General features: G+C 42.0%; 1 protein-coding gene across 1 annotated transcript; it reads left to right on the top strand.

Annotated features, from left to right (window-relative positions):
- Nucleotides 1–4,934: 4,934 nt before the first annotated feature.
- On the top strand, nucleotides 4,935–12,193 carry ANKRD1 (ankyrin repeat domain 1). Its single transcript, XM_033066383.1, has 9 exons — nucleotides 4,935–4,964; nucleotides 6,142–6,321; nucleotides 8,065–8,202; nucleotides 8,291–8,398; nucleotides 9,008–9,106; nucleotides 10,165–10,263; nucleotides 10,403–10,501; nucleotides 10,625–10,723; nucleotides 11,907–12,193. The coding sequence occupies exons 1-9, from the start codon at nucleotides 4,935–4,937 to the stop codon at nucleotides 12,015–12,017; spliced, it is 963 nt and encodes a 320-aa protein (XP_032922274.1). The 3' UTR covers nucleotides 12,018–12,193.
- Nucleotides 12,194–15,379: the final 3,186 nt, after the last annotated feature.

The raw sequence follows: 15,379 nt of genomic DNA on the forward strand, positions 1-15,379 counted from the left end.
TGATTGGATGAAGCCTGGAACAACCTCACCTGAATTCAATTTTAACCTTGTTTTGAGCAGAAACTTGGACTGGATGGCATCCCAAAATCTCCCCTCGGGAGGAATGTAATTTGGTTGATTCTGCCTGGAGAGGGATTTGGGAATCCTGATGGATAACTACTTCAACACGTGCTGTAATGTAAGGCCGCAGGGAAAGGCAATGGCTGGATGTTATTTGGTCACTGTTGTCAAGAGCTCCATATAAAACCTGACACCTTTGCAGAGTGGAATTCCTAAAATAGAAGCAGCCAGTTGCAAGTGACCATCATTTCCTCGGGTACAGCCTGTGAAGGCTTGCACTGCTGCCCCATGGAGATCTCCAGCGCCTCCTGAGCTGCTGCTTTTGCTATGGAAGTGAAGGACAGCTAGAACCTGGATTTTGTCCTGTGCATGCTATGCAGCATTTCAGAGAGATGTTTCTATCACTCAAAACTATTGCAGCCCCTCACACTTCCAGAGAAAAAAAGGCATTGTACTACTGGGGTGAGAGGGAGTACTTAGGAGCTTTCAGACAAAGCTTTACCAAGATTCAATAACTGGAGGCTTTAAGTTAGACAATGTGAAATTCTAAATAAAGTCTAAAAATGCCACAGCTTCTCCAGAGTGAAGATGAATTCTCCCTTGTTGCTATTCAAAAGTAGCTGCCACACTTTACTGCAGAGCACGTGGCCAGTGCGGATCGTGGCTCAGGTGCCCAGGATTTGCAGGCAGGGGCTCACTGCTCTCTACTTTAAGCACTTTTCCTTTCCTCTCTGACTTGGAGTTGTTCTGGAGTAGTTCTGAACAGCAGAAACCTTTAAGACAATTCCACACTTTCACAGAAAAGCCTTTAGCTTTAGCTGAGGGAATAACGTAGAAAATTTAGCACACACAAATGTAGTCAGAGGTGACATGAACAGCATCAGCACAGGTGTGCTGGAGCAGCAGGACCCTGAGCTACACTGGTAACTAGAAGGGCAAGCAGCCAAGAGACAAACCCATTCGACCACAGATAACAACCCTTCTGGTGTGTTTGCTGCACTTGCTCGTTAGCTGAGATCCATTAAGGTGAATTATCTAGATTCACATGTTTTAGAGATGTGATAAAGCTCATGGCCTCATTCAAATACCTTGTTTTTAAATGGAAATCACAGCTGTATCTTTTTCTGTTATGTGAAATCCCCATCCCTTATGTAATTTGAAGATGCTCTTTTTAAGCTTATCTGAAGTTTTGCAACTATTGATGCATTGCTGGTTTGAGTTTTGACACCAGAGAACTGTATTAGCCAGACCAGCAACCGGCTATGAATTCTTTGTTTCTTCAGTAACAATCTGAAAAAATGGAATTATAATATTTTAATTTAAGCTTTTAATTTAATATTTTCTTACATTCTAATTTTGTACTTGGCTAGCTTAATATTCCTAGGTAAAAAAGTTTTGTGGGATTTTTTCCTCTGAGAAGACATAATACTTCCATTTAGTAGTTTCAGACACAAAAATACACATTGATAAGTAGCCTCTAACCAGATGTAGCAATTCCCTGACCAATTTAGAAAAAGCAGACAGACATACATATTGTTATGTTGAAATCAAGTTAAAACATGAGTGGTAGAATTATCATATCATAGTTAACTTATTCCCAAATCAGTTAAGTTCTTGCCAAAAGTATCAAAGAGTGTATGTTAGACAAAAGTGTTTCCTGGCTTTTATGGAAAACCAACAAGAAGATGAAATAAATATATTTCTTGCAATATGCAATTATATACTGCTCTGTTGCATGTGGATATATAAGGTGTGCTGGGTGCACACACACTGCAAAATAAACAAGCCATTACACCCTAACACATCACTTAGCCAGGAGGAGTAACCTGTGGGTTGCTACTTCTTCTGTGTACCTTGGTTATGAATTTATCTTTGACTGCACCCATGTGGAACAGTTTGCTGGCTCAGTAACCTCTCGGGTGCATAACCACTCCTCAGCAACTGATTTTTTCATACCTTTACTTATTTAGCATCAGGGAGAGGACAACAGGCAGCCAGGCACAGTGACATCCAAGGGCAGCATCTCTGGGTGCATGGACAGAGCCAAGGGCAGAGAGCTGGAAAATGTAAGATAGATGAGTTGAGCAGTGACAGCAATGAAAACATGATGGTCACACACTTGACGGGAGGTGGCAATATCGTTTTAATCACACGTGATACTTTCACTCTACCATTAATCACTTAGAAAAATTAATTACAAACATTCTTTTCTCTAGGCAGACAGTTCCATTTTGGTAGCAGGGGACAGGGTGTGCCACAGTTTTCTCCCTGTCATGCTGAACTTACCGTCCTTTCGTGGTTTCTCTGTGGAGGATTTTGGTGACAATATCCAGTTGCCTCACACCTTGCAGATGATTGCTCTGCCCTTATCCTCCAGTGGAGTGGCAAGAGTTTTTCAGATTCCTGTTACACATTGCCCACTGACCATCTGCTATTACCACCTTAACGAGAAATCACTTGATGAAAGGTGATTGAGTGGTTACCATCCAGTACAAGGTTACAAGCTCATTATACTACTTCCCCTCCAATATTAAGCAATAGTGATAAGCCAAGAGTCTTAGCTGATACAAACCAGTGCATTTCTGCTATTTCAATAGGGCTGCCTTTGTGTACATGACATTTAGCTTAAAAGCATTTACTGTTAGGTTAATTTAAATCCCAGTCTTTGGTTAAAGTGGGTTTCTGGGTATCACTATTTTAAAACAGAAAATTGGGATAATCAAGGAATATTCCATTCTTTATTGTTCTTTTAGTCATCATGGATGAGATGCTTTAAAGATGAATCAACTTGTGGTGTTTCAGTAGCACTCTTGAGAACTTGGTTTCTGTTTCCCCTCAGAGCACTGAGGTTTCCTGTAAAGCTACTCTGGCTCTGGATTTATGTACCATTTGCAGAGGAAGATCTATCCACTTAAAGCTTCCACATTAGATTTTGCTGAGTCAGTTTTATAGATCAAGCTGTTAAAAAAAAAAGGAAAGCAAAACCAGGAAAAAGTGAGCTTCAAAAAAATTAGTCCAGAGGAAGTTCACAGTTCCTTAAACAGTTGTTGCTCTAAAAGTAAACCTCTACATTTCTCTTTCTGCATCACGTCTCTGCTCTGATGTGTTTCCACTAAACTAGAAGCATTCTGTGCATCCTGTTAGGGTTGTGGAGTTCAAGACAATCTCCCAAATAAAAATCACAGAACTCAACCAATTGAGGTAAGCTGTTAGAACACAAGAGATAGCCAGAGCTGCCTCTTGTCATAGAGACATTTAGCAGGAGTACAAAACTGCAGTGAAAAAAAGCCTGGCAGTGTGATTCAGAACATACCACTAGGGGGAAATGATAGCGTTGCTGTACTTAAGTTTGGAAAAAAATGTTCTGAAAGGTTGTGTTGCTAGCACATACTCTATTTTAGTTCTGGGACTCATCCTCTAATGTCATATATATTCTGAGTGGTAAAGGAACCACCTGATGTCCAGCTTCATTTCAGGGAAAGGGAGGGCATAGGTATGATGGGCACTGGAAGACAAGTTTGGATGTACTCGGATTACTGGGAGATAGTTCAGAGGAGAGACACCTTGAAAGGTCAATGTCAGGAATGCAGCATGCTAATGATGCTAATGATATAAACAACACCCAAGATAGGTCTCCATTTGATGAAGCACTTATGTACACGTTGTACTCGAAGCACCTGAGCTGCGGTATTCATTTCAGCCAGGTGACCTGTGTACCTCACCAGACAGGAGTTCCAGGCATTGCACTATCACAAAACTGGCGTTTCTTGGCATTTATCCACACTCTTTGAATGCAAAGATTAGTGCATCTTCCTCTTATAAAACTGATCATGCTCCTGATTCCAGACAACTCTGATTCATAACATAAGAAACCTTTCCCAAAGGATTCAATAGCTCTTTCCCCATAAAACACACATATCATCTGCATATATTTGTGTGTATTGCATCTTATCCTAAAAAATAAACAAATCACTTCTGGGCCCCTATTCTCACATATCCAGAAGGAAAATATTGCCTGAGAAAACAGTATTAAGTTTTCCCCCCCTTTTTTTTCTTTTGCATAATTTAAGGAGATAATTTTTTATTTGGCTTACAATCATTGACAAGAGTCCAGAAAAATGTAAATCTTACTGTTTTGATATCTTACACTGATTGTAACTTATCATGTCATAGGCCCTTTTAGCACCAGAGACATCATTCTGGTATAGTAATCCCTTCAGAGAATTCCTTCCAACAAATATAGAAGACTGTCATCATGATGAGAAAAAGCCTTTCCCCTAAAAGTGTTTATCATCCAAGAATAAATACCAATGAAAATAATGGTTTCTCTAGACTTTAGAGGTAATAATCCATTTATCAGGAAGATATTGCTATAAGCATTCTACATAAGGCACTCACCCTTTCCAGTGCCTTACAGTCATCTGAATGTCAATTTAAAAAAAAAGAGAGAGAAGAAGATGAAGTTATAACGCTGTATCAACAGACAGCTGTCCTAGTGGGCACTGGGAGCACAGAATGCCTTGCATTGCTGAGCAGTGCAGTCACTGCCAAAGGAATGGTGAGCTCACATTTCATTCTGGTTGCCATCCTGGTGTGGTCAGCCCGTGGGGCTCTCCCCCTTGTCGCCCAGCTGACGCCCCTCCGCTGCTGGACACCAGATCTGGCTCGTTAACGCGTCTGGAATGAGCGTGAGCCACCTCTCAGCTGGCAGGCGCAAGGGGCATACTTGGGTTCCCAGGTTGGAAGATTATCTCATTCAAGCACAGTTCTCCCAAAGATATATAAGAGCAGTGAGCGTGGTGGTCCCTGCAGAGCTGGCCTGAGCCCTGGGAGATTTCAGCCACACGGGAGCACAGCCTTCGACCACAGCAAACATGACGATGATGATGAAAGTAGAAGAGCTGGTAGGTTCAACCTTCTTTCATTTACTCACAATTCATTATTTTCTAGACTGTCATTAGTCCAGGTAGAGAAAGAGGACCTTTGTGGATCACTCATTTAGCAGGTTACCAGCAGTGCTGTGCTCTAGGTGCAAACCCTTATATACTATATACTATATTTTTACATTTTCATTTTCCTTGGGAAAGGGTCTCACCACAGCCACAACTACACAGCTGTTTAGATTTGACATCACAGCACAGTTCACCATAAAAAGATCAACCAAAATTTAGCTATTTATTTGACTTTGTCCTTGATTTTAATTTATATATATTTTTAGAAGCCAGTAATCTAATGATCACGCTAAGTAATTCTAATCTAATAAGGGACTGGAACAACATATTAATGCAGGGAAACTACAGTATTTTATAATGCTAAATTAACAGTTTAATAATAGTATTGTTTTCTAATAATAAACTAACAGTTCCTACATCCACTGCTGTTCATGATGTAAAAAAGGCTTTGAAAAATTAGGTCTAGATCACAAGTAATGGGACATTCCGCTGCAGGATTCAGACTAAGAATGTCTGATCTGATCAAGAAACTGGGTAAACAGAAAATGCAGTAAAATACTGCATTTATTTTCCCAGATGGCTTTGTTAAGATATAATTGACTAACTAGTTAATGCTGTCTTAAATTCTTTAGCAAGATTCTCTCAGTTTCTTCTGCATTAGACTCTATAACAAATACAATTTTACAAGGAAATCAAACAGCAAGGTAGCTGAGGCCACATGAACCACTCTCAAAATACACACCTGCCTCTACTAAGTTTAACATGTTACCTCTTTGTACACATTTAATTGGGCATCAGAGGTATTTCTGAAAGCTACTGGAAGCTGTGCTGCTGCACAGCACCACATAGCTTCTGCCATTCTGCTGTAAATGGGACTTTGGTACTGACAGCAATGGATAAAACCAGCCTTGAAATCACTCAGCAACCCAATTTAACTGCATGGGAGGTGTGCCCCAGCCAGTTGCATCCCCAGCTAACCCAGGCACAGGCAGAATGGCCTGTCCTGGCTGTCACATACTCCAAGGGAGGGCAGGAATGAGGTGCAATCAGCCCGAGGCAATCCATGATCCCAGGTGGTAGCTACTGCAGTCAAGAATCCACTGATTTTATATCATATTTGCATTTACAGGTGACTGGTAAGAAGGTGGATGATAAAGAGACTGGCAGTTTCCTCCCTGAGGACTTCAAAAATGGAGAGTATGAAGCTGCTGTAAGATTAGAGAAGCAGGAGGACCTAAAGACCATCCCTGAGCACTCATTGACCCGCGGTGATCTGGCTTATGAGAAGGAGAAAAGACTAGAAGCAGAGGTAGGTGCTTGGGTTTTCTGCTTGGATTTTTATCATCATGTATGCATTTTCTGCTGCAGTTCTTGAAGTTCTGCCTCTCTCTATGTTAGAAATACATGCATGGTGAGCTAGAAAAACCCTTGGGAGACCACCACGAAAGGAGGTTGGTCTGAAGTCCTCTGAAGACCATGGAGATCTGCTCACCTCTGTAGGCTGTGGGTGCAGGCAGTGACACTTTGAGGCAGAACCTAAACATCCCCTATACTGCCTGACTGAAATCCTGAGAGCTCCTGCTGGCCAGGGTCACCTGCTGCTGGCTGTCAGTGAGGGGGGAGCAATCAGAGCCAGTGAGACACCTTCAGCTTGCACACCTAATGACTACTACCAAAAGTAACTCACAAAAGATGTAAGAGCGCATTTATGAAGCCAGAAGCTTTAACTAACATGAAAATGTTCTTTTTATGAAAACACAGCATTACACTTACTAGCACATGTCTATTGCTGGAGCATGACAATTCTCCTTAGAACCCTAAGAAATTATGTTTTCCCCCCAAGACACACAGTAGCCATAATATCTTTAAATTTTTTTTTGTGAATAAGATATCAACTGGCTTAAAAATTTAAAGTGATTTGGAAATGATGAAGTTTAGCAGGGGGAATAAGAATTTGTTCTAAAATATGTAGAGTGAAAAAGTCAGTCTCAGAAACATTAGAATAAAAACTACTTCTTAAACTTCAACAGAGACATCATTACTGGCTACAGAGGTTTTTTTTTCTTTAGTTCCTTCAAAGCAGGTTCAGAAGAACTTTGTGGATTTCCATTTATCCACAGTCAGCAGAATTATTTTTCATTAGGCCAATGATCTGCAGATCAAACCATAAATGCAGAGAAGAATAAAAAGAAGAGGTGGAAATAACTTGAATAAGAATTCAGTTGATAAAACCGTACACCATATGACAGGGTGTCACCAGTGTACACACCCTTAATCACACCAAGGGACAGAATCTGCCATCTGCATGCACCCTGAGTTAGCCCTTGTTTGTGAATCTCCCTTCTGAAGTCAAGGACACCTCGTGGGATCTCAGTTCAGGCAGCACACTTACCTTGGTGTCAGCAGTGCCCCACACTGACTTCATGCCCAGATGCTTTTTGCAAGCAGGTTTGGAGATGTCTTAAACAAGTATTGAACTGCCCCACATCAAGGACACAGGACATTCTTCGTGGCTTCGCCAAACGCAGTAACACTTGCAGACTGAAATGCTAAGATCATTCTAAACGTTGCTTTTCTCTTGAGGATATGTTTTTAAGCAAAGAGAATTAAGTTCCAATAATTAAGGGGCTGCATCATTGCAAAAGCAATTAAAGAAAATCACTTGGCGGAAGTCAGTTGAAACTGCAGGAGCTTTCCAGCTCTCATAAGCTGCACATGAGATTTTTTTAAATTGTTGTGCCAGAAAAGACTGTAGTGCTGCTCTGACTCCTGGTCTAAATTCATGGCACAACATGTGGCTCAAGAAGAAGTTAGGAAGAGGCATATGAATGGTATATGAAAAACTATAGATGAGCTAGAATTTCTCTGATAGTTAGCAACTTACTGTAATGGTCAGTTAGCCCTATCTGAAAAAAAAAATTAAAACAATTTATTTCAAAGTTCATCCAGTCTTAATTGAATTCAGCTGAATAGTATCACATTGCTGTCCTGCCACTCTGAAAGGGAGAGATGGTCACACAGCTCAACTGCTGCCTTCCCTCATTTGTTTCAGCTGAAGAAGAAGAAATTACAGGCCAGGTCAAAACTTGAAAACTTGGAGGATCTTGAAAAAATTATTGAGTTGAAGAAGAAGAAAAGATGCAAGAAAGTGAAAGTGCCTGTTGTAAAGAAACCCGAACCAGAAGTTATTGTAAGTTACTTCAAAATACCTTTTTCTGGGAAAACATTACGGGGGTTTGTGCCACACACGTGTATGATCTCTATATTCTTTCCTTCAGACAGGACCTGTGGATATTCCCACATTCTTCAAAGCTGCACTGGAGAATAAGTTGCCAGTAATTGAAAAATACCTGTCAGACAAAGGGGATCCAAATGTCTGTGATAAGGTACAGTCTTCTTTCTAATGCAAAGCCTGCTAAATAAGAGAGCAAAAGTAACTTTTACCATGAGGTTTTGTAGATTCCACCCTCATGAATGAAAAAAAGGGGTGGGGGAAAGTAAATCAATGCTGGAAGTTCTGTACCTCAAGTTTTCTAGTGGCCACTGAGACCCTTCAAAATCAACTTACCTCAAAAGAGTATTTTATATTTAAAAGAAGGTTTTTGGTGCCCAGGAGAACCTGATTTTCCATAAAAGGTGATCTATGCTATGGAAAAAGAGACAAGAAATTTTTCTGCAGAACAAAAGAAATAAGTGACTGCCCTTATACTCCATAATACATAAACTGCATTTTCAAAACACAGTGTAGGATGTTGGATGGGGAACTCAACAGGCATCATTTTAAATCTGGATGCCATACTGCAGATACTTCTCCCTTTAAAATGCTGGTTAGGCAGCTCTCAGCTATCAGGTTGCTATCAAAATCTAGCAGATTTCAGGTCTCAAAATTAGTAGCTCTTTAAAAGAAATCAGCATGGAGGGAGGGTGGGAGAAGAGATTTAGAAATGGTTTTGTGCCATATGTAATGTCTAACTTTGCCCTGTTTCAATTGCCAGTACAAACGCACTGCTCTGCACAGGGCATGCTCTGAAGGACATCTAGAGGTGGTGAAGAAGTTGGTGGAAGCTGGAGCCCAGCTCGAACAGAAAGACATGGTATGTACATCCACTCACACCTCTCTCCAAAAGCTGCTTGTTGTTTTATACATGCCAGGAGAACTATTTATAGAAGTGCTTCTTACAGAGGAGGAGTATTAAAAGGCCTTACAATGTCCTTGAAGTTTATCCTTAAAATAACATTGTTGAGAAGAGGTTTCAGGAGGGAGCAGCTGCCTCTCTGTGCCAAAATGGTTGTTGGAAAACACGGGGAGTGCTGGCCAGTGCCACAACAAGGAAGCCTAGGGCAGGCTAAGAGAGCTGAGGTCAGGCTGCCACCTGAGCCAGGTGCTGGGACAGCGCTGTCCCACGCAGGTGCCCAGGCTCAGCACCAGGATTTCCAGGTGCTCGGGAGATGCCGGCCACAAAGGTTCCCGAGTATCAGCAGCTTCTGCAGCTGTTTCTTGGCTTCTCTGCCCTTTCCCCTTGGCTGAACAGCTGGCACCAGCCAGCCTTGCTCCCCCTTGCTTATCCCAGCAGTGCTTGCATAGGGTGAGGAAGAGGAGCAGTGACTGGCACAGTGGGACCATCCTACCCAGCACAGCTGCTGAATCTTATAAAGCAAAGGGAATTAACTTTCTGGACTTGCATAACTTGTGGATTTGTTGTTTTTTTAAAGAGAACTATTCCTTCCCTTGAGATTAATTTTTTATGCATTTTAGAACCCAAAAGGCATTGAATAAAAAATATTAACTAGCACACACCAGCCACATACCTGACTAAAGGTAACTTCTAAGCTTAGAGAATAGACAAAACACATCCTCTCTCACAGCAGGGTTGCCAAGATCTCTGTCTTTAGGAGCAATAGGCAATGAATGTGAAGAGTGAGAAATTCACAGTAGTGCAGAAATTAGGGCAAAATAAGAAAAGCTGTTACTAGGAGCATTTTTTTTTCCTAGAAACAATTTCTTTTTACTAGACACTGTGATCACTGTGTGATCACAGTGAAGTGCTCTAGGTTAAATAGCATAAAATTAATTTGGGTTAATTTAGAAAATTGATAAAAGTAGTGTTTTTAAAAATATTAAAATACTTTTAATTTCTTTTTCCTATTAAAGCTTCATTCTACAGCGCTGCACTGGGCATGCCGGGGTGGCAATCTGGACGTTCTGAAATTCTTACTGGACAAAGGGGTAAACATAAACGCGAGAGACAAGGTACGTACTTCTGGAACTCTGCAGCTTTTTAATTGGAGACGAAAAGCTGACCCTTGCTCCCAGTAGATAATTTCTGGGAGCTGTTTTTGGAGCAGTTTTCCCTGTCCCATGCTCTGACCGTGCCCCCTGTGTCCCCCAGCTGCTGAGCACGCCCCTGCACGTGGCGGTGCGCACCGGGCGCTACGAGTGCGGCGAGCAGCTCATCGCCTGCGAGGCGGACCTCAACGCCAGGGACAGGGTAAGAGCCAGCTCCTGCCCTGGCAGCACCACCCTGCCGTCTGCCCCGAGCTCCGGGAGGAGCCCCGAGCGCTGGGCACGGCAGTGCTGGCCGCCAGGACTGACGCTGTGCCCGTGTCCCTAGGAAGGGGACACACCGATGCACGACGCCGTGAGGCTGAACCGCTACAAAATCATCAGGCTGCTCATTCTGCACGGAGCCAACCTGACTCTCAAGAACTGCGTAAGTAATAGCACGAAAGCGAAGTGATTTTAAAATGCTTTACAAGAAGTCTCCCACCAGAGCAGTTCCATAGGTTTCAACACGAGGAGAGACTATTTTGAGCAGACTTAATTAGATCATCTCAGAGCTAATTAAAGCAGAGCTGAGACAGGGAAAGAATAACAGGGGGAGGTCAGGGAAAAGAGGAAAATCCAGTACCTCTTTTAAAAGCAGAACCCACTATCTGCTACTACAACATCACACCTTTCTATGATTTCTTAATTACTCATATAATGAAAATATGTAATAAACAGACACACTGCACTACTCCTGGGTCTCAACCACCACTGAGACGGCAAAGATCTTAGCTGGTAAGAGAAATCTCCTTTTTGTTAAGCCCACAGCTGAGAGCCAGCCCCAGCAGCACACCTGGCTGGTAACCTTACTGCTGGGCAACAAATCCCTGTGGCTGAGCAGAGAACAGTCCCACACCTGGCTGTGCTCAGAGCCACTGCAGCAGCAGCACTTCTCTGCTCTGTGACCACCTGTTAAAATATAGCATCTGACAGACCTTTTCTCCCAAGTCCAAACCTAGCAGCAGTAGCATTGCCAGTCAGTGTTTTTGACTGACAATCAGTCAAAACCCCAGGGGACAAGGAAGAAAACAGTCACTGGAGCACTCTGTACTCCCGACTGTCTGCCCACCTCCCTGAAGTCTGGCTGCTCCCAGCACTATCCCTCATCAGAGTACGACAATTATGGAAGGTACAGCCCCAAAGGCCAGACTTGCTCTCTGAGACTTTGCACATAAAAGTTGGTCCTACTTAATTCCTGTGGTTCGTACCCTAATTAAACTCTTACCTGAATTCTCCATTAAATGGAATAGTGTCTTACTGAGGATGCACCTAAACATATTTCTAATAATTTGAAACTAGAACAAAAGGAACACCTGCATGTTCTGCTGGTCACAGCATTTGCCTAAGCCCACTGAAACCCACTAAATTTTCATCGTGGGTCTGACCAGGACTGGGACTAGAGCTGTAGAGCAAAAGTTCACTGACCTCAGGGGTGCAAAAGCAAGTCTAAGCCTGTGTGTGCAGAAGGGATTCACATCACGCAGATGCACTGAACAAGTATTTAAGACAGAACAAGGACTTGGCCATCACTGGATGAAATTAAATATTCCTCCATTTCTTTTAACCAGGAAGGGAAAACCCCTATGGATCTTGTTCTTCAGTGGCAGAATGGCACCAAAGAGATATTCAACAGCCTGAAAGACAATTCCATAAAGAGTCCCCATCGAGGTAAATTCTGAAGAGAGAAACCAGACCATGCTTTTTTTGCTGCTTTGAAATGCTTCCCACAAACCTGGACGAAAATGCCCTCGAACATCTATTGAAAATATTTATGGCACTGGATTATTTGAGGTGTTTTCACTGAAAACTGCAAGAAGCCTGCAAAGAAATTATTTTAACAGGTTTAGTGTTAAAATTCCACTAGCTCTAAAATGGCTTTATTTATTATTTATTTATTATTTATTTATTTAAAAGTAATTTTTAATTATGCTCATTATTTAAGCTTTCTTTTTATAGATGCAATTGGTTTAAATGCAATTTTTCCTAGCAACATAAATCCTTTTGTCTTAAATGGCAGCATTTTCAGCTGTATTAGCAACTTTCCTCAAGCCTTCCGATAGCTCTAAATAGCAAATACTTGCAACTGTTGCCGTGTCTCACACTAAAAGAACCTGTGAATTGTGTGGCAGTATGTGGAAGAGCAATGCAAGAAGGTATATTGAGGTGCCAAGTGGATTTAATGAAGTAGTTGAGCAATGGTGTTTACTCAGGGTGTGGCAATTGTGGTTGATAATGAGCCTGAGGACAGAGCTCCAACCACCATGTACCCCTTTGGACTGAAGGATTCAGAGATAATGTTGTGAGGGTGAGAGGAGACTGTTATTAGGGAAGGGAATTTTTTTAAAACTGGACTACTACAAAGTATGATGATAGAAGAATGCAAAATCAGATATTGTATATTTGTAAATTTGTACTGCTTTTTCTGTACATTTTGAACCGATCCATTTCAGAATAAATTAAAGAGTGGTTCTTTTTACTTGCTGGAGTGGATGATGGAGTGGTGAGCATGCATGGGGTAATTTTGTCTCTCTTTAGAGGAAGTTCACATTGTGTCTGCTATAAAATTCTTAAAAATTAAAAAAAAAATCTCAGCTGCCAAGAGAGCTATCCCTTGAGCTACCTCCCTGCCACTGTTAGATAAACCCCATCTGACTTATTTTGTTAAATGGAGGTACATGTGAAAGCAGACAGTAGTTTGAGTAGCTAGTAAAACAAAGTTAGTTCCATTACTAAACCTGATTTAAAAATATCATTTGTTAGTTAGTCACTACTATGTGGAGCACAAGACAGCTCCAGTTATCCAAGCCAAGAAAGATGCCAAGTCCTGTCAGGAAAGGCAGACACTTTTCCCTTTGCAGGGACAACTTTCAGTGCTGCCAGCCAGGGCATGATGTCCTATTTTACAGAACCACAGAACAGTTTGGGCTGGAAGAGGCCTTCAAAGCTCATCAATTCCAGCCTCTCTGCAGTGAGCATGACATTTTCAACATGATCAGGTTGCTCAGAGCCCTGTACCACCTGGTCTTGAATGTTTCCAAGGATCTACCACCTCTCTGGGAAATCTGTGCTAGTGTTTCCCCACCCTCATTGTAAAATACTTTTCTCTAGAACTAAATCCACCCTTTTTTAGTTTAAACTCATTACATCCTGTCCTATCACAACAGGCTGTGATGAAAATTCTGGAGAAATCTTTCTTATAAGGCCCCTTTAAACACTGAAGGTCCCAATAAGATGGCACTGGAGCCTTCGATTCTCCAGGCTGAACAACCCCAGCTCTCTCAGCTCTTCCACACACAAGTGCTCCATCCTTCTTACCAGCTTTGGACACACTCCAACAGCTCCATGTTCTTTGTGTGCTGAGGACCTCAGAGCTGGATACAGCACTTCAAGCAGAGGTGTATTTAGATGCTACATTCAGTTAAATTCCTAATTATCCATTGGGTAGCCTGACAGACAAATATGTCAGAGGCTCTCACACTCCTTCACCAACCTGTGTCAGCTGGCTTTATAGTCTGGCCAAAGCAGTGTCCTGGGCAATGTCTGAGGTGAAGTCAGAGGTGGGCAGCAATAATAGCTGTTCCTGGAATGCCAGTTTTGGAGTGAATATACACAAAACCCCCAGAAGCAAGCAAAAGAACCACTTATTCTGTCTGCAGGCAGTTCTCCTAGACTGAGGCCAACAGCTTCAGATAGATGAGCCTTTTCTCACACAAGCACTGTGTGACACTCACAAGTGTCACCTTGCCAGCCACAGGCCTGATTTGTCCACACATCCTTCTCCATAGAAATTATAGCACACCTCCACCTGCTGCCCTTCACTGCATGCCACAACTTCCCTGCTGGTTTCTGCCCAATCACCTGGACAAGGGGAGCAAGCCTTGCAGGAAACAGCAATGACATCAGTGCTGGCTAACTCAGTCTGTTTATCACCTAACTCAGCAGCAGCTCAGTCCTTCAGGCATCCAAGTGGCCACAGCAGTGTGCCTCAGGAAACTGGGGGAGAAGAACATTTTCAATCAGCTCCTGAAGCACTGTACCTAATAAAGAGCAAAGATGCAGAGTTTAATTTTTACAGTCAAACAAGTAGCAAGAAGGATCTCAAGCATTCAAAGTCTCCTTCCATGTGTTAGTTACCAAGAACTTCAGTCATGCTCAAGGTAGGTTATTCACTGGCCAAGGCAGGATTCAGAAAACTGCACCGAACGCATTTTGCTTCTTGTCTTCATATAAATATACATACACACATGTAAAAAACTCCCCAATACCTATAATAAAATGGACTCAAGTCACAAAGTAAACAAGTAATCATACAGGAAACATATTTCATACTTGTTGAATGAAGCAAAAGCTGTTAAATCTATGAGAACCTCATCAATTCTGCTCTGTCCAGTTACCAAGAGCTCAGAAATGACCCACTGCAGGATTTCTGCAGTATATTTTACATGTTACAACTTCCACTTTTCAACTTGCAGTAGGCACCAGAGCACTCACACAAAAAAGGGCTCAGTAGTATCTCAGTACAGTAGCTTATATAATTTTTATATTCATTTAATGAAAAGAAAAACCTCAGTCAACATTTGGAAGAGCTCTGAAAATGCTCTCCTGATTATGTCTGTTTGACTGTTTGGCAGCCAGATTAGGTTTACGGAGACATTAAAAGGAAGGAAAACGGAAAAGCAAGAGGCAGCAAAATGAACACGAGCATAGATAATAATTCCAGAGTAGGAAGCAAAGAACGAAATAGTGCAGTAAAGATGATGTGAGGTGAAGACTGCTCAGGCCTAGGTGAGACAGCTCCTATACCACAACATCCCCGGCTGAGCACACATTGTAACCTCAGCATAACCTCGGGCTGGTCCTTCCCACCTCCTGCAAACATCTAATGGTACTGTTTGGTTTTAAGTGCTGAGGACACAGATGGCCTTTGGGATATGTATCTGGCAAGTCAGGTCAGCCACTCCTACTGCAACTGAATCCAAAATACCTCCTAGTAATTGACAGATCCTGGGATCTTCATTATACCATGGATCACAAAACTGAA

This window comes from Catharus ustulatus, chromosome 8, assembly GCF_009819885.2.
Source record: "Catharus ustulatus isolate bCatUst1 chromosome 8, bCatUst1.pri.v2, whole genome shotgun sequence".
Lineage (NCBI taxonomy): Eukaryota > Metazoa > Chordata > Aves > Passeriformes > Turdidae > Catharus > Catharus ustulatus.